The 24,760-nt window shown below is 35.8% G+C and overlaps 1 protein-coding gene across 7 annotated transcripts in view; it reads left to right on the top strand.

The window, feature by feature from the left end:
- Positions 1-24,760, top strand: part of IL1RAP (interleukin 1 receptor accessory protein) — a 163,646-nt gene that overhangs the window by 111,963 nt on the left and 26,923 nt on the right. For all 7 annotated transcript variants that reach the window (XM_027538394.1, XM_027538397.1, XM_027538395.1 and 4 more), the window contains exons 5-10: positions 1,581-1,746; positions 2,225-2,296; positions 4,279-4,405; positions 6,875-7,023; positions 20,492-20,635; positions 21,953-22,096. In XM_027538394.1, coding sequence (XP_027394195.1) covers positions 1,581-1,746; positions 2,225-2,296; positions 4,279-4,405; positions 6,875-7,023; positions 20,492-20,635; positions 21,953-22,096 — 802 coding nt within the window. The remainder of the gene's footprint in view (positions 1-1,580; positions 1,747-2,224; positions 2,297-4,278; positions 4,406-6,874; positions 7,024-20,491; positions 20,636-21,952; positions 22,097-24,760) is intronic.

The following is a 24,760-nucleotide window of genomic DNA, read 5'->3' as shown; positions in this document are numbered from 1 at the left end:
AAGAAGCTAGTGAAAGACCTTTACTCAGCTGTCTAAAAAAATTGGGTTTTAGCTCTGCACTGTGTTATCTAGAATATCTCTTTATCTGTCTCATTGTTTTCCACCCAAAAAACTAAGGCATATTTAATCTGATTTGTCTACATCACATGGACTTAAGAACAGCGAAGCTAACACATGAAAGAGGAAAATAACTGAACTGTTTAACCAAAAGTTGCTAGAAAAATTAAATAGTTCTATAGATAGTATAAACTCAATTTAAACCAAATATGACATAAACTTCTTATAAGAATACAAGGTTTTGTTGCCTTATAGTGTGGATAACTTTAGAGTGTTGAAATACTGTGTTGAGGTGACAATTGTCTAGAGGCACTACTTATCAAAACAGGATAAATTATATTCGTATCCAGGAAAAATAACTGAGTATATGTCATCTTCCTCTTGATGATCATCACCATGAAATCAGAAGTTTAGTACTGTTCTTAAAAGATGTTATTTCTTGTGACAGAGAATTACAAAATGTGCCACTTAGTGGAACTGTCATATTTCAAAACATATGCTCCAGGAATTGAAGTAAGAAAACCTCGAGGATAGAAGAATTAAAGTTAAATGTATGAACATAGGAAATTGAAAGTACAAGCTGGTAATAGACTCCTTAGACTTTTAAAGATCTGGAGTACCTTAAGGATGCCCAGTTCTTTTTGTCATAAATAAAGTATTGATTTTTAAAAGAAAAATACAAAAAAAAAAAAGAAGAATACAAATTTTTCCAAAAGTAAATGTTCAATGCATATTTTTGTCACATATGATGTATTGGTTCTTTTCTTTAAAGGAAAACAGTAAAATAATACAGCCAATTAGTGGGGCTGAGCGATTCGAAACAAGATTCTAGTTATGTTGAATGAGATATTTCAACATCAAAATTTTAAATAGCAACTGAGTTATGTGAAAATATGAATTAGAGTACAAATAAACTCTTAACTTTTGCCAAGACTCATAAAATATACTTTACTTTTAAATTCTGGAGTCTATACTATTCAAATTAAAAATAGGATAAACAGAAGAAAAATAAAGAAGTTTGGAAATAACTGATCTGGTGATTCAACAGAATGATCAAGAATGCCAAAACCAGACATCTAAAGCAGAGCCTAGCTTGTCAGCATGACTGTACTCTGAGTTAACATAATCAGTGAAGAAATATTGAAAAATAGTTGTTTTTTAAGTAGCAGTGTATGCATTTGCTTAAGCTTCCTTAACCTTTTTTTTTTTTTTTTGAAACTTTGACCTTGCTTTACTATTAACTTGAAATTCCCAGAATTTGAATACTAGGTCTTGAGACAGGAACCTTGTGCTTTTGAATTCATATTTTAGTTTAAGAATATTAATTTCCCTTTTATAGAAAGGATAATAAAAATTACTGCACTCTTTCTTAGCAGAAACATCATCAAATATAAGACCAAAATAGTTTTGTAAAAAGTGTAGCCAGCATAGATATGTCTGTGTTCTGTGCAAAGTTAGATGTGCATGTATGTGTTTGTGTATTCTCTATGCATGTAAACATATTTTCCTTTACTTCTTCTTAGGGCTGTCGTAAAATACATAACTTTAATAATGTACTACCTGAAGGCATGAACTTGAGCTTTATCATAGCCATGGTTTCAAATAATGGAGATTACACATGTGTGGTCACATACCCAGAAAATGGACGAACCTTCACTCTCACCAGAACTCAGACTGTAAAGGTGGTAGGTAAGCATGATTTGTATTAAGTGCACACAGCAAAGTGCAATAATTTTGTTCAGGCTCTTAATATTTTGTTATAAAGAAGTATGTAAATTCTGAAAGAAAAGTGGCTTAGCTTTTATGTTTACTGTAAATATGTAGAAAAAAAACAATTGAGGAAGACTTGAAATCAATTAATTTCTAAGTAGTATGAGAAAGGAATCTACCTCATATAGGCTTTGGAAAGCAAAAACAGTGGATAAAATAGTTCTGTCTGAAACATGAAGGATACTTAATGTATTCTTTTCCCTTTGTTTGCTTGTTTTAAATGAAAGAAGTGTTGTAATTGATTGTACATGGAACTGTGGGCCCTTTCAAGAATGGACAAATTGTGCCAGGAAGTTGGGCAATCTTCACAGAAGAGCAGATTTTTGAAATAGGTTATGTGAAATTAAAGGTCCGTGATTTGACATCATCTCCCTTGGTTCCTTCCTGTCTACCACAGGCTCCCCAAACGATGCAATGCCTCCCCACATCTATTCACCTGATGATCATGTGGTCTACGAGAAAGAACCGGGTAATTACAGCTGTGCCTTTGAATAGCAGTTAGATTCTCTTAATTACAATGACTAAAAATGTCACTTAATGCAAGAGCATAGAGAGCTGTTGTAGAGAAACACATGAAACAGAAGTGTTATCAGAAAATAAATCAGCTCTGGGGATGAGCTCCTTCTTTGAGCTCTTGGGCAGCTCAGCGATTCTCTGCTTCTCTCAGGGCAGATGCTCTCTTTTCCCTCTGTGAGCAATTTTCCTCTCCTGATAAGTGACTTCTGTTTGATGCAAACTTTAGCCTGTGCAGGGTTCTGGTTTACCGAGACTTCAACATGAGCAAAAGACTTCCTTAAACTTCTACCCCACTACAAAGGAGTGGGGAGTGGGACTGGAGGCAGAACTGGGAATTCAACAGGTAATAACTAATAAAACTGGTAATTCTTGATTTGAACACTGTCAAATGTTTACACCGGCTATCTTCTTCTCCTTTTAGTTTTCATATTTTTCATTCTACACAAGAATTATTTGGAACTGACCAGTTAAAGCATAATATGTTGTTCTTCTGACACGAAGCCTGTCAAGTTAACTTGAAAACCATAGAAAATTTTAATATCCTCTATATTGTATCCTTCCCAATATATTCAATTCCAACCCAGTGAAAGATATAAAAGAAAATTTGTCTAAAATGTTCTAAAGATAATAGAAGCAGTGTTCAATTCAGATGGAGAACAATAACCCCCTCAAATTAAGGTACAGTTTCAAATAGTGATCTGCCTTGTGAAAAAAACAAGACCACACTGAGGGAATCTGCCAATCCTGGATGGACCAGATTTTCTAAACTCAGTAGTGGTTTTATATATTAATATGAACATTCTTTCTGGCATCAGGGTAAACCCATATTAATCATCTAAATGCCTTTCTTCTGTCTGTCATATTATGGTTACAAAAGCATGCCTGAATCCGTGGTCACTTTATCTTTGTACATATTGTTATAGGCAACTGTCTAGAGAATGGCATAAAAACCTTGCATTGGAAGAGAGGCTAGAGTATGACCACTCAGTGAGACAAACCTCAGTTCAAATTGGGATGACAATATAATTTATCATCTCAACCTGGACACCTTTTGAGAATGAAAGCAGTCAATATTAATAACTAACTAGGAAAGCAAGCATAAAACAGAACTGTTCTGGGCAAACAAAAACAGAAGGTCAGTCTGGGTGAAATCCTGGTCTGCCACTTATTTGCAATTTGACCTTGGGATAGCATTTAAGCTTCAATTTTTGCATCTGTAAAACATTAATTTAAAAAATAATTCATAATGTATTGTTAAAATTAAATGTATCTATTTATAAGTAGCTAAAACATTTAGCACAGGGAATCATTCAAAGTCCTCAGTGAGTCTGCTGCTATTGTTACAATTATTATTACCATGTTTTGCCTAGAGATTCCCCCTGTCTTCACCATGTTCCATCTCAGAAGGATAGCATAGCCTTTCTATTTGTAAGTTGTCTTTAAGCTCATTGACTGAACCGTGATAACTTGAATATTTCAAGATACAGCCTGCCTGGTCAGTCCTCTCAGCAATGACGTCACCTCATCTTCTCTGGGCAAAGGACCAAATATCTGGATAACCATTCCTCCATCTCTCATTGTTGGTGAGGGAAATAACAAAGGACAAGAGCAGTCCATGGAGGTTTAGGGCTAAGAAAAGAAACGTTATCAGAGCCTTTTTGAACAAATACTGTCGTTTTAGGACATATATCGGCTCTATTAAAAGATGGGCATTCTAATAATTTTATATAAAAAGCTGCTGTCCTTTTCCTGGTTTGTTTGTTTTGCAATGAAGTATTGAAGTATGGTACATTACCTTATGGTAGTCCACTTGAAAATTAGTCAGAAGTAAGCTTACAGGCACATAGAACTTTCATAACTTCTGATTATTCACAAAATACAACCAATATAACCATGTGATAGTTACAAACTCATGAGTTAACTTGCTTTTTTCAGGAGAAGAGCTACTCATTCCCTGCAAAGTCTATTTTAGTTACCTGAAGGACTCTCGCAATGAGATTTGGTGGACCATTGATGGAAAAAAGCCAGAGGACACCACTATTGACGTATCTGTTAATGAAAGGTATCATGGACACTGACAAGGGGGTGACTAACCCTTGTTCCTCAACCTAATGCCTTCTGGTTTATGCTAATTGATGAAAATTCTAATTTTTGCCTGTCAGTAACAAAAATCAGCCTCATTTTCAAGTCTTTAGTTGCTCTATCCCAAAACAGGATTCTCAGACTTGCAATCCAAGCCCCAGATACTACCTGGTGATTTTATCTTTATGATACCCGCTTGAAAGCAGTTGGAATGAATCTCCTATCTGAATGAAAAGGTCGGGATTTAGAGTTGTAGACAGAGGAAAGCCTGCCAGCATGGCCCTGTTCTGCTTCTCAAGTCTGGAGTCTGGGCCTATGTTTTTGTGCCTCAGATAGTTGTGTTAGTTCCTTATCTCCCAGTGAGCACGTATTTCCTATCTCCTTCCTCTCCTTTCTTAATTTTCATAGCACATATATCACATTTATAAGTGATAATTTTTAATATTGACTAAAAACATTAATGTTCTTTAAATTTTATTTTTTAAGTGGATGAGGTGGTAATATAGCTCACTTTTAAAATAACACGCTGGGTCACGACATAAATAAACATGACATTTTTTGAATTGGCTTGATTTGGCAAGGAAGACTGCAACAATAAATAAAAATGAGCAGCTAACTGCATGACAAAGTAGTTCTGAAAACTTAGACCTTATCATCTATGTGCTGATAGATCTTAGGTTACTTGAACTTCAAGAAGTTAAAAGATATTTATTCCCTAGTAGTAAACTCAGACTTTATACAGAAATTATGAAGTATCATAGGGTAATATGCAAGATACTTAGTTCCTAACTGCATAGATTTTACAGGTATAACAATGATACAACAGAGATGTCAGTGCAATGTGATAAATGCAGTAAAAGGGAAGTATTGGATATTTGGGAAGATTTAGTTGGAAGTTCCAGTTAGCTTTAGGGAGTTAGGTAATACGTCTCAGATGATACATGGCTTAAATAAAGATTTGAAGGATAAGTAGAAATAAACTGGAGAAAGAAATAAAAGTATGTTCCTGGTAAAAAGAAAAAAAATCATTTTTTTTTACATCATATACAAAGGTGTAGTTTCAAGAAACAGAATATATTTAATGATACAGAAGGAGTTTCCTGAAATTGGAGCAGTTTTTGCTGAAGGAATTGATGAAAGATGTGACTGAATGCACAGGAGAGTTATTGACCATTTCAGGAATTCTGAACATTGTGCTTCCAACCCTTATAAAAATAATGAATGAATAGTAATGACAGTCATACTGTTCCTCCTTGCTGTTACTGAGACACAAGTCACTGTTCATAGCTGAGCAGTGCAGTTCAACTTAGGTTAACTCTATCACAGCCCTTAACCAAGATTTCATGACTGACAGTAAACCTCATAAGAACTTGGATGTCAGTCAACTGTAAGAGAGAGAATTTTTATTTTTTTTCCTTTTGAGCACAGTAGTTCAGAGAGATCTTCAGTCTTGATCTTAGACCCAAAGCACTTGATCTCTGACTTGCAGAGAATTGGATATACTTATTTTCACAAAGTTTACTTGCTCTGAGAAGTTTCTTCTTTCTTTAGGATATAACTAGGAGGTTTCAGCATTTTAACTAAAATGTTCGATCTGTGTCCAAAATCCAAGTTTTGGGAATCCCTGAAATGCATCAGCTATTACTGTGAGATGATAATAATAGCTTATATGAATATTTATTAAGCATTGTTCTAATGATTCCCAGGTGGCGCTAGTGGTAAAGAATCCACCTGCCAGTGCAGGAGTCATAAGAGACATGGGTTCAATCCCTGGGTCGGGAAGATCCCTGGAGAAGGGAATAGCAACCCATTCCAGTATTCTTGCCTGGAGAATCCCATAGACAGAGGAGCCTGGCGGGCTAAAATCCATAGGGTTGCAAAGAGTCAGACATGACTGAAGTGACTTAGAATGTAGGCATGCATTGTTCTAATACTTATGAATTAACATACTCAATCCTCAGAATTCTTGAGTAAGTTAATACTTGCAATGCACTATGTAGGTATTGCCAGTTTCCTCCTTTTCAAAGGAGGAACTAAGACTTGGAAAGATTACTTACCATGCTCAAAGTACATAACCAGTAAGTGCAAAACCTCGATCAAAATTCAAAGGGGTCAGGCCTCAGAAGCCTCTCACTGAATCAATGCTGCATCCTGCCTAATATATTTGAGGAAAGGAGACCCTTCACTTTGCAGAGTGACCTGTAGTATGATGCTAATGCTGGGTGTTGAATCTAGATATTGGAATTGTGTGTAGTATAGATGGTAAAGAATGATATTAGAATCCAGAGGCTAGTCTCCTTTTGTATCTTCAGGATCATGAGCACACAGCTTATTGACATTCTGTCTGTCCTCACCTGGGAGATCTGTTATTATCTACTTGTCTGATTTACATACAGCCTTTGGCCCTTGAATCTCACTAATGCTTTGATTTTCTTTTTCCTACTCCTAGTGTAATTCTGAAAGTAACAGAAGACGAGACAAGAACTCAGCTTTTGAGCATCAAGAAAGTTACTGCTGAGGATCTCAAGCGCAATTATGTCTGTCATGCCAGAAATGCCAAAGGGGAGGTTGACAGAGCAGCCAATGTGAAACAGAAAGGTAATGGATGCACTCAGCAGATGAATGTGTGAAGTCTAAATGTAACCCTCCAGTGAATAAAGAAAAAGGAGAAATTGACAACGAGAGCTCTATCACTTAGCACATTCTGACACATAGTGATGAATTAAACTTGAATGAAAAATCTTGCGAGTTTCCATTTATATAATGATACTAAAAATATGATGTCTTATGGTTTTAGTATTTAATGCCCATATGTGACTTAAAAATTTCATATGATTATGATAACGAGGCACAGTGCCATATCTGTAAAGAAAAATGAAAACTAAAGAATATTTCCTGTTCTCAGAGATATAACAAAACTGGTAGAACCACATATCATTGGTGAATTGTAAAGACCATTTTAGAAATCATTGATGGCAGAGTTCAGAAGTCATAAATACTGGTCATACCATATGACCTAATACTTTTGGAATTTTTCTTGAACAAGTAACTTAACAGAAAGAGAATTATGTCCCTATCGATATTCTTAGAAGCATTATCTATAATAATGAAACATTATAAATAGCAATCATCTAATTGCATGTAAGTAAAGTAAGATATAAAATATTCTCAAAAATATAATTTAAAAATAATTTTCAACACTCTGTGCCAATATCTCAAGCAGGTTTTTAATATACCACTAGCCACAATTGCTAAAATGAAAATGAATAAAACTATTACTTAAATTGATGTGAAATGATTTCTATGTTGATATTACAATTTTTTCCTACAATAAATAAAAATCATAAAGCTTTCTTGTGTGAGCTGTTGCTCCTAAAACATATTGTGTCTAAGATTTTCTTTGGGTCTCTCACCTAACAAAGAACCCTAGATAATGAATCCTTTCATGAATGTTTTTCAGTGATCTAGATAATAATAAGGATGATTCATCACATGAAGTCAACCCATTCAGAATCATTTTGGACCTATGTCAAAGTTAGAGCCTTTAATATATACACAAAAAAATTAAAAATGTTAAGTTTAAAACTATTGCATTTTGCAATAGGACTTAAACCTCATTTAAAACTGATTAAAAAAAAAAACAAACAGGCTTCACTTTAGCATTTTATTACAACTTAGGAAGTAAAGAGCAAAAGCCTGAAATATATGCCTCTTAAGGAGACTTAGTGGATTGATTCTGAATAGTTCATTGCTTCTGGTCCTCAGAAGGGAGTGTAAAAAGAGAAGACTGAACTGCATGTTGTAAGATAGTGTTTCCCAAAGTAAGTTCCTAAGAGTACTACTAAGCCTCTTCATAATACTGCAATTCATTTTTTGTACTCTAGACACAGACGGCCTATGTTGGAATACTGTCCAATTCTATGACCTTGGAAAAATCACTTAACCTCTCTGAGCTTCAGTTTCTAATTAAAGTAGGCAAAATATTAATAATAGCACTCCCTCACAAAGTTGTTTTAAAGTATTCAGCACGGTTACTGGCATATAAACATATATAAATATTAAATGCTCAATAAATGTTCAGTTCATTCGCTCGGTCGTGTCTGACTCTTTGCAACCCCATGAATCGCAGCACGCCAGGCCTCCCTGTCCATCACCAACTCCCAGAGTTCACTCAGACTCATGTCCATTGAGTCAGTGATGCCATCCAGCCATCTCATCCTCTGTCATCCCCTTCTCCTCCTGCCTCCAATCCCTCCCAGCATCAGAGTCTTTTCCAATGAGTCAACTCTTCACATGAGGTGGCCAAAGTACTGGAGTTTCAGCTTTAGCATCATTCCCTCCAAAGAAATCCCAGGGCTGTTCTCCTTATGTTAGATCTTATTATTACTTGCCCAAGATTTTTGTAGGTATTTTTTGACAAAGGCTTTTATACTCAAGTATAATTAAGGTCTATGATATGCAAAATTGATCAAGTTAATTTAGTTCAGAGCCTCATGGTTCTTTCATATGTTAATACTTGATATGAATATTGAATTGAAATATTTGGCAAAACTAATACAATATTTTAAAGTTTAAAAATAAAATCAAATTAAAAAAATAAAAAATAAAATGAAAAAAAAAAGAAATGTAGTAGAGTTGAAATGTAGTAGGTAGAATTGATTCAAATTGACTTGATTTCAGATTCTTTAGGTATGGAACATTTTTGTGGGTTTCATATTCTAAGGAAACAATTATGGAGGAATAATAAATTAATAACAGTGTCAGATGGATAGAATCAAAACAATCAATTGAAATCATGTTGAATCTAGGAGTGATGTGGAAGTCTGTCCACCAGAGCTGCTTTGAGTAACTCTTCTTTCACAGAAGGCTGTGTTCCCAATGGTTTAATATGAATGGCTTTAGGAATATGGAATGCTTAGTGCATCTACTGGAGAAGGAAATGGCAGCCCACTCCAGTGTTCTTGCCTGGAGAATCCCAGGGACGGGGGAGCCTGGTGGGCTGCCGTCTATGGGGTCGCACAGAGTCGGACACGACTGACGTGACTTGGCAGCAGTAGCAGCAACAGTGTGTCCACTAGACCAGATGATCTCTGCTGAAATTATATTCATATTACATATAACACGGTTGGTTCTTTGTGCACTTAGTAGTACCAGAAGAGCTGTGTGTTTGCTCATGTGGATTCTATTCTGGGCTGGCTAATGCTGAGATTCATAGGTGATATCTGTGTTCGTGTTCATGTTCATATACTATATGTAGGGGTCCTTCTCTGAATTTCTTGACAAAGAAGTCCATTTAATAGTTTCTTCTATTATAGTTGGTACTTTTTTAAACCCTATATTAATAACGTTTCATTTATGAGGACTTTTATATAGGCTTATGACCCATGTCTTTTTTTTTCCCATACAGAAACCACATTGAAAGGTCTCTCTTTTTCTTTTTTTATTGAATTGATTTTACAACTTGCCAAAAAAAGGACTCTCTTAATGTTAGTCTATTTCTGAATTCCCTACTATGTTCTATTACTCTGTTTGTCTGTCTTTAGTCCAATATTACTTTGTCTTGATGGACAGCTTTAAAGTAAGTCATGAAATCATGTGCTCATATACTTTATGTCCTTTCCTCCACATTTTCTTTTCCAAGATGAATTCAGGGACCATATATTTTTCATGTAGATTTTACTGTCAGCTTGTCTATTTCTACATTAAAGGCTCCTGTGATTTGATTGGAATTGCAAATTCATTTATAAATCGATTCAATGGGAATTGAAATTTTAGCAATATTGAGTTTTTAAATTCATTAACATGATGTCTCAATTTATTTAGGACTAATTGAATATCCTCAGCAATGCTTGTCTTTCTTTTTTGGTTTCAAGTCTTTCACACATATTGCTAAATTTATCTCTGTTATGTTGTTGATGCTTTCATATATAATATTTAAATGTTTTCATTTTCAAATTGCACATTTGTAAAAAAAAAGAACATGGAATTAACTTTTATGGCCATTTGACCTTTCCAAATTCACTAATTAAATAGGGTTTCTGTTTTTGGTGTGTGTGTGTGGTCTTAGCATTTTCTATACACTTGATCATGGTGTGCATGCTAAGTTGCTTCAGTCATGTCTGACTCTTTGCAACTCCGTGGACTACAGCCTTCCAGGCTTCTCTGTCCCTGGGATTTTCCAGGCAGAAATACTGGAGTGGGCTGCCATGCTGTCCTCCAGGGGCTCTTCCTGACGCAGGGATGGAACCCACATCTCTTATGCCTCCTGTATTGGCAGGAAGGTTCTTTGCACTAGTGCCACCTGGAAAGCCCACGAATAAACAGACTCTTACTGCTTTTCCAGACTTCCTACTTTTGGTTTCTTTTTCCTGACTGTTTCACTCTTTCGGACCTCCAGTAGCACAATCAGCAAAAATGGAGAACAGCCATGTTTGCGTTGCTTCCTATCTTAGATGGCAAACATTCAGTTTTCATAATAAGTATGATGCTACTTGTAAGTTTTTGTAGACAACCTTCATCTACATGAAGTATTAAGCTTATATTTTTGGTTTGCTGAGAGTTTTGTTTCGTTTTATTTTTTTAATGAATGTATCTTGAAATTTTTCAGACTCTTATCCATTGAGATGATCCTATACTTTACTCTTTTATTCTATTAATATTATACTTTACATTGACTGATTTCAAAATGTTGATACAACCTTTCATTTCTGAGGTAAACCCCAACATCATCAGGATTTATTACCCTTTTTATATAGCTGTATTTGATTTTCTAATATCTTAGAAGATTTCTATGTTACGGAATTTGCTCATATATTTGTTCATGAGAGATATTGGTCTGAGATTTTCTTTCCTTGCAGTGATATGACTAGTAACAAAGCCATGCTGGCCTTATAATATGAATTGGATGATGACCCCTCCTTTGCTATTATCTGAAAGCTTATGTATAAAATTGATATTATGTCTTACTCAAATATTTAAAAGGGTTACCCATGAAACTGTCTAGGTCTGGCATTTTCTTTATGGGAAAGCTTTTAATTATGAATTCAGTTTCTTTAGTAGCTATTTGGATATTCTGTTTCTTCATGTATCAGTTTGGGGAATTTGTCTCCTCAAATAATTTTTCATGCTTTATCTACATTGTCACATTTTTGGCATAAAAAGTTTTTACATCATTTTGTAATTTTTTTAATGCATGCAGGATTTATCATGATTCTCCCTCCATCATTCCTGATAGTAGCGATTTATATTTTCATCCAATCTGTTTATCAATCAAGAAAGAGGTTTTCAGTTTTACTGATTTTTTTCAATGAACAAAAATGTTTTCATTAATTTTTCTCTATTTTGTATTTTATTCATTTTACTCTGTATTTTTCTTTTTGCTTGTTTTACATTTAATATGTTCTTCTTTTCTATCATCTGAAGTTGAAAGCTACATCACTGATTTTCAAATAATTCTTTTTTTTCCTGTATAAGCATTGAGCTATAAACTTCCTTCATTAGACCACTTTAGCTTAAACATGCAAGTGATGAAATGTTGAAGTTTCATTACCATTCAATTCAAATTATTTTCTAATTCTTATAATTATTTTTTGACCCATGATTTATTTAGAAATGTGTTACTTAACTTATACATGTTTGGGAATTTTCCAGATTACATTTTTTGTCATGTTATATATTAAAATGTAATTGAATTTTAGAAATGACTGTTTCCACTCTTTATCGTGATAATTTTTGATATTTCACATTGTCATTTAAGTCTAGGTAATCGAACAATTCAGCAATGACTATTAAAAGGCAGGGAAAGGGTACCTGTGACTTAGAACTACTTGGGAAGACTGTAGAGCGAAGTAGAAGGAACAGAGGATTTGGTGCTAGACAGGCTTCAGCTCAGGTAGTGGTTCTGGTGCAAACTGTATACATGAACTGGTGCAAGCTTTCCATTTGTCCTTCTTTCGATTTCGACTCCCAGAATGTCTGTGAGACTGGAGGGAGCAAGTAACAAGTACTTAACATGGTGCAGCACAGTTGATTATAAATTCTAATGTAATTCTGTTATCGCCAGAAAATATATACTCTGCCTCATTTCATTTCTTTTACGTTTATTGGTGTTTCTTTAAAAGTCACAGCAGATTGTTTATCTTGGTAAATGTTTCACACGCACTTAAAAAGGGTGTATATTCTGCAGTTTTTATGTACTATAAATGTCAGCTAAGTCAATTGATGTCAGTGATGTTCAAGTCTTCAATATATTTATTGATTTTTTTTTTAACTGCTAAACTTTCATCTTCTGAGACAGCGGTGTTGAAATTTTTACATAGAATTATGTATTTTTCTCTCTTCAGTTCTGCCATGCGCTTCACATATTTTAGAATTGTGTTTTTAGATACATACACATTTAGGATTATTATGTCTTTTTGATGAATTGACTCTTTTAAATTACGACCTGTCTTTTTTTCATTAAAATTCTGTTGATATTAATTTAGCCACCTAAATTAATTTGTTCATTCTTCTGTTTTATCTATCAATATCTTCATATTTAATGTACATCTCTTATAGATAGCATATTATTGGCTTTTGATTTTTAATACAACATGATAATTTCTGTCTTTTCATTTATATGTTTAATCCATTTATCTTTAATGTAATCATTAGCATTATTGGCTTCAAGTCTACCATCTTCCTACTTATTATCCAGGAGTTGCACCTATTCTTTGCTTTTTTCCTCCTTTCCTGCCTTTTTGTGGATTAATTTGATAATTTCTTGGTATTCTATTTGGCCTCTTTGGCCTACTGACTTTTAGTTCAGTTCAGTCGCTCAGTCATGTCTGACTCTTTGCGATCCCATGAATCGCAGCATGCCAGGCCTCCCTGTCCATCACCAACTCCCAGAGTTCACTCAAACTCATGTCCATCAAGTCGGTGATGCCATCCAGCCATCTCATCCTCTGTCGTCCCCTTCTCCTCCTCCTGCAATCCCTCCCAGCATCAGTGTCTTTTCCAATGAGTCAACTCTTCACATGAGGTGGCCAAAGTATTGGAGTTTCAGCTTTAGCATCAGTCCTTCCAATGAACACCCAGAACTGATCTCCTTTAGGATGGACTGGTTGTATCTCCTTGCAGTCCAAAGGACTCTCAAGAGTCTTCTCCAGCACTACAGTTCAAAAGCATCAATTCTTCAGTGCTCAGCTTTCTTCACAGTCCAACTCTCACATCCATACATGACCACTGGAAAAACCATAGCCTTGACTAGATGGACCTTTGTTGGCAAAGTAATATTTCTGCTTTTCGATATGTTATCTAGGTTGATCATAAATTTCCTTCCAAGGTGTAAGTGTCTTTTAATTTCCTGGCTGCAATCACCATCTGCAGTGATTTTGGAACCCCCCAAAATAAAGGCTGACACTGTTTCTGCTGTTTCCCCATCTATTTGCCATGAAGTGATGGGACCGGATGCCATGATCATCGTTTTCTGAATGTTGAGCTTTAAGCCAACTTTTTCACTCTCCACTTTCACTTTCATCAAGAGGCTTTTTAGTCCCTCTTCATGTTCCGCCGTAAGGGTGCTGTCGTCTGCATATCTGAGGTTATTGATATTTCTCCCTGCAATCTTGATTCCAGCTTGTACTTATTCCAGCCCAGAGTTTCTCATGATGTACTCTGCATATAAGTTAAATAAGCAGGGTGACAATATACAGCAGTTGTTACATGTCCAGTTCTAACTGCTGCTTCCTGACCTGCATATAGGTTTCTCAAGAGGCAGATCAGGTGGTCTGGTATTCCCATCTCTTTCAGAATATTCCACAGTTTATTGTGATGCACACAGTCAAAGGCTTTGGCATAGTCAATAAAGCAGAAATAGATGTTTTTCTGGAACTCTCTTGCTTTTTCCATGATCCAGCAGATGTTGGCAATTTAATCTCTTCCTCTGCCTTTTCTAAAACCAGCTTGAACATCTGGAAGTTCACGGTTCATGTATTGCTAAAGCCTGGCTTGGAGAATTTTGAGCATTACTTTACTAGCATGTGAGATGAATGAAACTGTGTGGTAGTTTGAGCATTCTTTGGGATTGGAATGAAAACTGACCTTTTCCAGTCTTGTGGCCACTGCTGAGTTTTCCAAATTTGCTGGTATATTGAGTAATTCCGTGTTATTTAAAAAAATTTTTTCTATAGTATTTACAATATTTATCTTGAACTTATTACAATCTACCTTGAATTAATCACTTTACATATTTTATAAGAATCTTAAAATTGTAAAGTTCTATTTTTTTCTCTCCTGTCTTTGTTTTATTGTTACAATGCATTTCAATTTGCATTTAAATGCCACAATACATTGCTATTATTTTTGCTTTAAAAAAGTATTCTTTAAATACATTAAGAACTGAGAAAAAATTAATTTTTTATTTGCATATTTTCCATTTCTGGCACTATTCATTCTTGGTAACATTTTAGCTGGAAAAGCACTTAATATTTCTAGTGGCATACATCTGCTGGTGACAAATTCTCTCAGCTTTGTTTTAATCTGCAGGTTTATTTCATCTTAATTTTTATATTTTGATACTTTATTGACAGTTTTCAGATACGTAGAAAAGTTGAAAGAACTATACAGTGAACATTTATATAACCTGTATAGATTCTATCATTTTGGTATCTTTGCTTTATCACATATACCCATCAATCCATTCTTCTATGCATACATTAATATATCTTATTTTTTATACCTTTAAAGTAGTTACAGACATGAGTAAAAGTTATCACCTAAACATTTAAGCATCTTGTATTATCCAAATTTTAATATTTATTTATAGTTCTCTTAGGTTTTTTTTTAGGTAAAGTTTGTATACAGCGACAAATGACAAATCACATTTATGTGAACTCTGATAATATTTGAGAAATGTGTATATATTTATGGTGTAACTTAAAATCAAATATAGAATATTATCATCACCATAGACAGTAACCTCCCACTCCTTCCCCTTATCAATCAATCCTGCTACTCCTACCTTCTCCACCACTGTCAAAGCAACTGTTCTGATTTTCCTTATCAGAATGTACTATTTTTTTCCTTTTTTAGAACTTTATATACCTAGACCTATACAGGATGCACTTTTTTATAAAGCTTCTTTCACTCAGAAAATAATCTTAATAGTCATGCTGTTGTATGTTGGTTGCTTTTGTTTGCCAAGTAGTGTTTTTTGTTGGTGGTGGTTTTTTTGTTTTGTTTTTTAAAGAATTTATTGCAGCTCAGTTATTCTTTATCTGGGTGGAGGTCATCTGGGTTGTTCACAGTTTTGAAGAACTTCTGTTAACATTCTTATCCAAGCCTCTTTATAGACTTTTATTTTTACTTCTCTGATGTGAGTACCTATGAGCAGAATTACCAGCTTAGTTTTATCAGAAACTCTCAGAGCTTTCTTCCCAAGTGGTAGTATCATTCTCCCCTCTCACTGAAACAGTGTATTCACATCTTTGTCATTCAGTGCTGTTACTCTTTAGTTTTGGGCTTCCCTGGCGCTCAGCAGTAAAGAATCCACTTGCCAATGAAGGAGTCATGGGTTCAATTCTGGGTCAAAAGGGGCCCCAGGAGAAGGAATGACAACCCACTGCAGTATTCTTGCCTGGGAAATCCCATGGACAGAGGGGCCTGTCAGGTTACAGTCCATGGAGTCACAGAGTCAAACATGACTTAGTGACTAAAACAACAGCAAACAACAATCTTAGTTTTAGCCATTTTAGTGAGTGTGTGGTGGTACCTCATTTTGTAGTTTTTGTTTCACTGATGATTAAGATACTGAGCACCTTTTCATATGCTTGTAAGTCATTGGTCTTCTTTTGTGTTTTAAGTGTTCAAATACCTTGTCCATTTTATAAGTAGGTTGTTTGTATTTTCATTATCAGATCTGAGCAATTCTCTTTTCTACCCTAGGTACCAGTTCCTTATTGGATAGATATTTTGCAAATACTTTCTCCCACTCTGTATCTTGCCAGTTCCTTTCTTCAGTGGTACATTTTAGTGATGAGGTGTAATTTATTGATGTTTTCTTTAATGGTTATTGTTCTCTTTGTTCTAAGAAATCTTTGCAAAAAAAAAGAAAAGAAATCTTTGCATACCCCTAAATCATCATAATATTTTACATGTTATGGAGAGAAGGCTGCCCCTGTCACTTCTCTAAGACCAGAAGCTGATTTTCAAAATGCACAAGTTTGAACTAAAATAGCCAAACAAATAAGGTCTGAAGGTTAATTCAGTCATAAATCTTTGATTTACTATCAGCTGACACTAGGGGTAAAGAACCTGACTGCCAATGCAAGAGATATAAGAGACTTCAGTTCGATTCCTGGGTCGGGAAGATCCCCTGGAGAAGGGCGTGGCAATCCACTCCAGTATTCTTGCCTGGAGAATCCCATGGACAGAGGAGCCTGCTGGGCTACAGCCCATAGGGTTGCAAAGAGTCGGACGCAATTAAAGGGACTTAGCACGTGCACGCACATACACACATTCTCTTTGTTATTCAGGCAAGTGACTATTATTGTAGTACCAAAAATTGTCAAGTAGTCCCAACAATTTAGCAAAGAATAGACAAATATTCTGTGGCAGGGAATACTTGAACATTCAAGCAGCTGGTATTTGGTTGGGAGATTCAATGGATAACTAGGCCCCTACTATGATAATGAATATAAAGGAGATAAATTTAAGTTTTCAAGGAGAAACAAGATTGTAGACTGATAGCTTGACCGGAGCTATTGTACTGGCTTAACCAAGGGTAGTTAGCTGGAAATTTGGGCTCTGGAAAAAGGATAGAGGGAATTCTGATTCAGAAAGAAACAGTAGAGCAAGTCACTAAATTTGTCTCCATCCTGTTTAGATTATCAGTGAGAACAAAGATAGAAGTAGTTTAGGAGTCCAGTTTGGTCAGTTATATCACCCCTTTGACTGGAAACCCTTTGGTCTGGGATTGCATCAGAGTAAAATCTTTATCCATAAACATCAGAGACTTGAGGTGGGGCAGACAGAAAATGTGGACTAAGGATCAGCCTTTCAAACAAACCAGCAAAGCTATATTTGAAAGCTTTTTAGAGCATTTCCTAAATGTGACTCAAACCATTTAGAAAATCAGGCTTGTGGATTATTTATCTTGAGTTCAATTAGTTAAATAGCATAAGGAACTTCTTGAAATCATCAAGGTGGCCCAACAAAATGCAGTCTGTAAATATGACACATGTAATTGTATGACACAAAATTAAAAAGCTCTAGTAGAAATAAAACAGCAGTAGTAAAATGAATGTGGCAGAGGGAAAGTCATGAGTGTAATTGATATCTTGATCACTAAACAAGGTAACTATTGATATTTTTTAAGAAAAATCCATTTCAGGTAAGTGGATCTGCTGACCTTTTTTCATTTTTTCTTATTGTGAAATGTCCATCCAAAGAGAGCCAAAATAGCTGAGCAAATAATGAGGATGACAGTGGGAATTAGCCCAGTGTGTCGTTAACATAACATGTACTCAGAAATACCAAGGACACAGCAATTTTCATGCCAGCTACTCAAACTGATCTTAATAAATTCTCAAATGCACTGACATAGCTTTATGGCATTTATTATCTTATTTTAAAGCACTGTTGTTCATGGGTTGAGTACAAGCCTGTGTGCATGCATGCTCAGTCGCTTAGTTGTATCTGACTCTTTGCAACCCCATGGACTGTAGCCCGCCAGGCTCCTCTGTCCATGGGATTATCCAGGCAAGAATACTGGAGTGGGTTGCCATATTCTACTTCTGGGAATCTTCCAGACCCAGGGATCGATTGAACCCGGGTCTCCTGCATTTGAGAGGAAGATTCTTTACCACTGTGCCACCTGGAAATCATGAGTATTAGAGTACATGGTAATTCTGTACAGCTGACTCCCAGGCTATATCTGTAGCAGGATTAGTACCCTGAGTTTAGGATAATGAATGCAAAACTCAATGATTTTTCCTTTTAATTAGAGAATTTCAGATTTTGCTCTAGGCTACTCACCATTTTCCCTTTAGAATAGCTGCTACTACTGCTAAGTCACTTCAGTCGTGTCTGACGCTGTGCGACCCCATAGACGGCAGCCCACCAGGCTCCCCTGTCCCTGGGATTCTCCAGGCAAGAACACTGGAGTGGGTTGCCATTTCCTTCTCCAGTGCATGAAAGGGAAAAGTGAAAGTGAAGTAGCTCAGTCGTGTCCGACTCTTAGCGACCCCGTGGACTGCAGCCTACCAGGCTCCTCTATCCATGGGATTTTCCAGGCAAGAGTACTGGCGTGGGATGCCACTGCATTTTCCACTTAGAATAGCTACCTGTTTTAAAAGGGATTTTTCACTGGTATGATCAATAATTGAACTTCATGGTAGTGTTGTGCAAAGATCTCTGAACTTTGAAGTCAGGAAGGCTTGATAACAGTTCCAGGTTGAAGAACACTTTTCTGTACCTTGTCCCAGCAAACACTTAATACACACAATGTTCAGGTGTTTAAAAAGGCTTTTTCTCACATCTACCTAATATACCTCTCCTACCCCAATGCCTCCCCTCAATTACCTCCCTCATATTACCCTGGTTTACTTCTTTCATAGCATGGATCACTCTCTAATAGTAACTGTCTTATTTATTTCCTTATTTACTTCCCTGCATTAGAACCTTAGCCCTAAGAGGGCAGAGACCCTTCCTGTTTTATCTACTATTATAACCTCAACAGCTTCTAGCAAATGGTAGATGTCAATAAGTAATTGTCAAATCAACTAATACATAATTTAAGCCACTTCTGTTTCAGATCCAGAAATATTTTGTTCAATCTCAAACTCTTAAGTTTCACTAGTAAAGCTAATAAAGCAGCCACCTGAAGTTACAAATACATAGTATAGTACTAGACTTACTTTTGGGCTTCCCTGATAACTCAGTTGGTAAAGAATCCACCTGCGATGCAGGAGGCCCAGGTTCATTTCCTGGGTCAGGAAGATCTCCTGCAGAAAGGATAGGCTACCCACTCTAGTATTGGGCTTTCCTTGTGGTTCAGCAGGTAAAGAATCTGCCTGCAATGTGGGAGACCTGGGTTTGATCCCTGAGTTGGGAATATTCCCTGCAGAAGGAAAAGAGTACCCACTCTAGTAGAGTCGGACACGACTGAGTGACTTTCACTTTCAAACTTATTTTAAACATCACATAGTACTAGACTTATTTTAAATAACACTACTTAGAAGTCTGTAATGTAAAAAAAAAAAAAAAAAGAAGTCTGTAACGTTATATCCAGAAATGTTCATTCAGTTCCCAGAGTTCTCAAGATAGGATGGATAAAGAAGACGTAGTCTCTTCCTAGATGACTATAACAATGTACAGTTTAATAATGAATGAGAAAGAGTGGAGAAGCAAAGAAGCAAAGTGGAAGAAGTCTTATAGAATGTATATCCTAGAACTGTACACCTGAGAGATACTTTCAGAGCCAAGCATACTCAGCATTAGGTGGATATCCTCATTTTCTGTTCAATGATAATAAAATTGTTGAGGCTTATTGCCAAATATAAAGAAAAAGGAATTAAATTTCTTCCGCATGGCACTGGACAAGAGGATGAAACTAAGACTGGTATAAACACATTAAAATTTTTGCTCAGTTAGCTGCTCCAACAATTAAAGTTCTACAAGTGTCATCAGCTGGTCTAGTAAGAGCTGGACATAGGATGGAGTTACGCTTTCCAAAAATATTTTTGAGAAGATTTAGTTGTCAGTTTGTGAGTCAGATTGGATGACCTTTTAAGTTGTTCCCAATAAGATCTATTTTAATTTGTATTATCATCGAAGTGTATTCAAATCATATAATTGTTTAAAAGCACCTTCTATGTCAGTTTCTGGAAACAAAAAGATAAATAGGTCACAATCTGGTATTAGAACATAGAGCTTAATCTCCACCATGTGATCTCTGCTTGTTCACACATATAGGTCAGGTTCATGACTCAGCTGCTTGGTTTAACCAGCTATTTGCAGAACGATGGGTCACCATGACTATCGTGCACAAATCAGTTTGTTTCTTTGTTGGTCTCTCCAATGATAGCTCCAAGGTACACAGTGGAACTGGCATGTGGCTTTGGAGCCACAGTCCTCCTGGTGGTGATTCTCATTGTTATTTACCATGTTTACTGGCTGGAGATGGTCTTATTTTACCGGGCTCATTTTGGAACAGATGAAACCATTTTAGGTGAGTAATGAAAATTTCATGTATATCTCCCAACTGCCATCTTGAGAAAACATATTGGCTTGATAAAACCTGGATTAATTGGAAGATATAATCAGACTAACTTTGGTTTTAGCCCTTACTATTGAAAATCTTTCTAATGCATATGATTCTGATTTCTTGGGTCAATATATGATTTAGTCTAGATTGGCAGTATCCAAATAGAAATACAATATGAACCACATATGTAATTTAATATTGTTCTAGTGGTCACATAAGGAAAAAGAAAATAAAAGTGAAAATAATTTTAATAATTATGTTATCTAATATATTCAAAAGACTATCATTTTAGCTTGTAATTTAATATTATGTTAATGAGATATTTTAGTCTTACTTTTGGTACTAAAAAATCTTCAAAGTTCAGCATGTATTGTGTTTTACACTTGCAGCATAGCTCCATTCAGACCAAATACATTTCAAGTGCTTAATAGCCACTTGTGGATTGTGGTTATTGTACTAGAGAGTGCATGTCCACACTTTGTACTCACAGGTTATCTGTGTACCAGAAGAATCACATGGGAGCTTACTAAAAGGAGCATCTAAAGGCTAGCCCCTATTATGAATCAGCATCTACATTTCAACCGTATCCCAAAATGATTCGTGTACACATTATAGTTTAAGAAACACTGTTTTAGTGCCTCAATGCCAGGTGACAAGAATGAAACATTTAATTACCAATTCTAATACCCATCCCATAAAGTCTCATTGAGTGGCTTGTAGAAGAGACAGGCACCTTTATTTTTAACAAGAGATGATTTTTATAATTAGGCAACTGGGAGAAAAATTGGTTCATCAAATCTAAGCATATTTTAATTGTAGGTATTTTCAGGTATACATGATTTAGACATTTCTCAAGGTTTTGCTCAATTTATTATTCTTATATATTAGTGAGTGACATACGAGGGCAGGAATTAGAAATGTTCTGCATGGTATTTTTGCCAGCATCTATGACTGAGTAACTATTTGCTTCCTGATTCCATAAGTTCATAGTTGAATGAGCCAAACCTCACTCATTCTCCACTATAAAATCTGAACTCAGTGAAATGAGAGTAGAAGACACATCAGATAAAATTTGCAATTACACCTTAAAATAGTCATTTTGCCTGGAGACCTGTCACAGGTGGGGAATCACACTGAAATCTGTCAGCTAATTCACATGTGTAAAAAATGAAAATGTCTAATATCCAAAAGTTTGATTTAAGAAAAAATACAGTACTATTGAGAAACTTTCCTAATTTATATTGGATCTGTGTTTTGTGTCTTTTATGAAATTTTTGCTAGATGGAAAGGAATATGATATTTATGTATCCTATGCAAGGAATGCTGAAGAAGAAGAATTTGTATTACTGACCCTCCGTGGAGTCTTGGAGAATGAATTTGGATACAAGCTGTGCATCTTTGATCGAGACAGTCTGCCTGGGGGAAGTAGGTATTTCAGATGGGTACAGGTGATGCTACACTGAAAGGCAGAGTAGACCTGAAGCTTCAGGTCACACGTAAGAGTCATGGCACAGTTCTATGTTGACATCTTTGGACATTTAAATGTCCAGTTCATTTTGTAATAGATAGAGACTCTCTAGGAATAAATATGGTCTTCCCAGATGTCTCAGTGGTAAAGAATCAGCCTGCCAACGCAGGAAACACAGGAGATGTGGGTTCTATCCCTGGCTTGGAAAGATGCCATAGGTAAGGAATGCCAATCCACTCCAGTATTCTTACCTGAGAAGTCCCATGGACAAAGGATCTTGGCAGGGTACAGTCCATGGGTCACAAAGAATCAGACACGACTTAGCAACTAAACAACAACAACAGGAATAATTCTACATTGTAAGATGTAGATTATTCAAGTGCAGTTTATGGTTTTAAAATATTTCCCCAGTAAGCTTTAAAAACAATGTCAGAAAAGTGCAGATGCAGAGTGCATTGGAGCTCTGCTAAGAGCCATAGCTTTAAACATTTTGTTTACTCGCATTTAGATTTTTAGAAGGTTTAACTAATTTGCCTAGAATTTTTTCATAAAAAGTGAGTTTAAAACATTTGTATACAGATGAGATTTACTCGATTTTGCAAAAAGTGAGGTGCAGAAGAAAGTGCATGGAATCCTCCCTTATATTACTTACTGATAGTAATTAGAATATTTTCCTTCCTTTTTTTCATTCTTGTTTTCTCGCAAACCAATGCTGCTCAAATCTCCTCTTTCCTTGTGTCTGTTTCTTCCTTCATATCAAATTACACATTTGAAATGAGTTTAACATTTTACAAAGGCCAGTATATCCTAATAGGTATAAAAAGATTGAAATGCTGAATGATTTAAAATAAAATGTACCTCTAATTTTCAGATCCAGACAGTAACACATAAAGTGATGCTACATTCAAGTCTCTTTTGTAAATGCATAATAGCACTCATAAACCCACTGTTAAACTCTGTACTGTTAAAATGCATTAATATCTCTAATCTTTACAACAAACTAATTTATTTTCTTCCCCTAAATCCTGTTTACATTAATCACTTGGTATATTTCTTAGTTATATTGATAATTTGAGAGAAAGAATAGACATTAATTTTTATGCTTATTTTGAATTAGTGGGATCACTTTATGTCCAAAATCATCATCCGAAAGTCCATCATGCTTCCCTTCTGTAGGAGATATCTCTTTCAGCATAACTTTGCCAGAAAATGCTGACTTGACTATATAGATAAAGGACAAATCCCACTCATTTTGAAGCTTAAAATCTTAAATAATTTATTCATCTAATTATTCATCCAAAAGTCATTCAACTGATATTTACTACTGTCTGAACAGTTATGTGAAGATACACAGTATAACAACAATGTAAGACTCCAGCAGGGATTGATAGTTCTTTGAAGAATTCAAGTTCTTTATAATTACTCTTGCATTTTGCTTTTGATGACTGATTTTTGTGGTCTTTTGCATTCTCCCTGCTGCTTTTACTCAGTCCTCTTTCCCTCTAGGTCTCTTTCCCTGCTTACACACAGTCAATCAGCAACAGTGCTTGGAGTGGACAATTACTTATTCCTGGATTTTCCTCTAGGCTGCACATGCTATTTTAATTTCAACTCTCTCCCCATTGCCTCTGTACCTGTGAAGATTAAAGGGCAAAATGACTGCTCGGGGGAGTGGGGAGTATGGTAAACCTTGAGATGGCTTTGCACAACACTGGTGCGTTCCCTGGAGTTGCCTTCCATCTGAACCCCAGGGAAAGGATTATTCAGTCCTTGATAAGCAACCTCGAGGAGATGGATTATTCCCAAGAATTTAGTGACAGGAACTAATCAGAACCCTTGACAACAGAATAAAATTATACAGCATTTCCATTTTCCCCTGCTGCTGCTTCTTTTTCGACCTGAAGAAACCATTTGCTTGCCAGTGAAGGCACACGCATCAGCTAGCAGCTGCTGAAACACATGGCTTCTTAGTAATGATAGGAGTTTAAGGAGAAAGATTCAGGGACTAATTTAGACTCCAGAGCAGAGCAGAATAGAAAGCTGAGCTGAGAATGTGATTCCAGTCAAAATACCATTCAACTGGCTAGATTTTCTTAAGTTCCTATTCCAGTGATATAGAATAGTGTGTGTCTGGGAGGTGCCTGACAGTAGAGAGGGACTACCAAAAAATGAGTGTTTTACTCTTGCTGTTCTGTGTTAGTGAAAAGGGAATTTCTATGATTTAGCACTATAATGTATTTTTGTAATACTCACAGGCAGTAGAGAGTTAATACCTGGGTATCTTTGGGGAGAAAGGGCTCAAGACCTGATTTTGCTGGGCCAAAATATACCACAAAGTTTGAAGAAATTGATTTCAGTACTACCCACACATTCTTCATGTCCCAAGTGATGCTTCTGAAGACCAAGGTCATAGGAATACATTTTGGCTTTATGCTTGTTTGGAATTCCTTCAGGGTTGGAATATGTGCATTCAGTTTCTATTCTCCCTGAAGAGAGGGACATTTTCTGAAGAGAGCAATTGGTCTAAGGATTAAATGTTGTTAATCAAAGTTTCACCCCAATTCTCAAACTATTATGCTAATTTCTTTTCACTTGCTCCTCAAGCCCCATACTTTGAGGGA

The sequence above is a fragment of the Bos indicus x Bos taurus genome, chromosome 1, assembly GCF_003369695.1.
Source record: "Bos indicus x Bos taurus breed Angus x Brahman F1 hybrid chromosome 1, Bos_hybrid_MaternalHap_v2.0, whole genome shotgun sequence".
NCBI classification, from domain to species: Eukaryota; Metazoa; Chordata; class Mammalia; order Artiodactyla; family Bovidae; genus Bos; species Bos indicus x Bos taurus.
The sequence above is the reverse complement of the archived record's forward strand: the minus strand, read 5'-3'. Positions and strand labels throughout refer to the sequence as shown.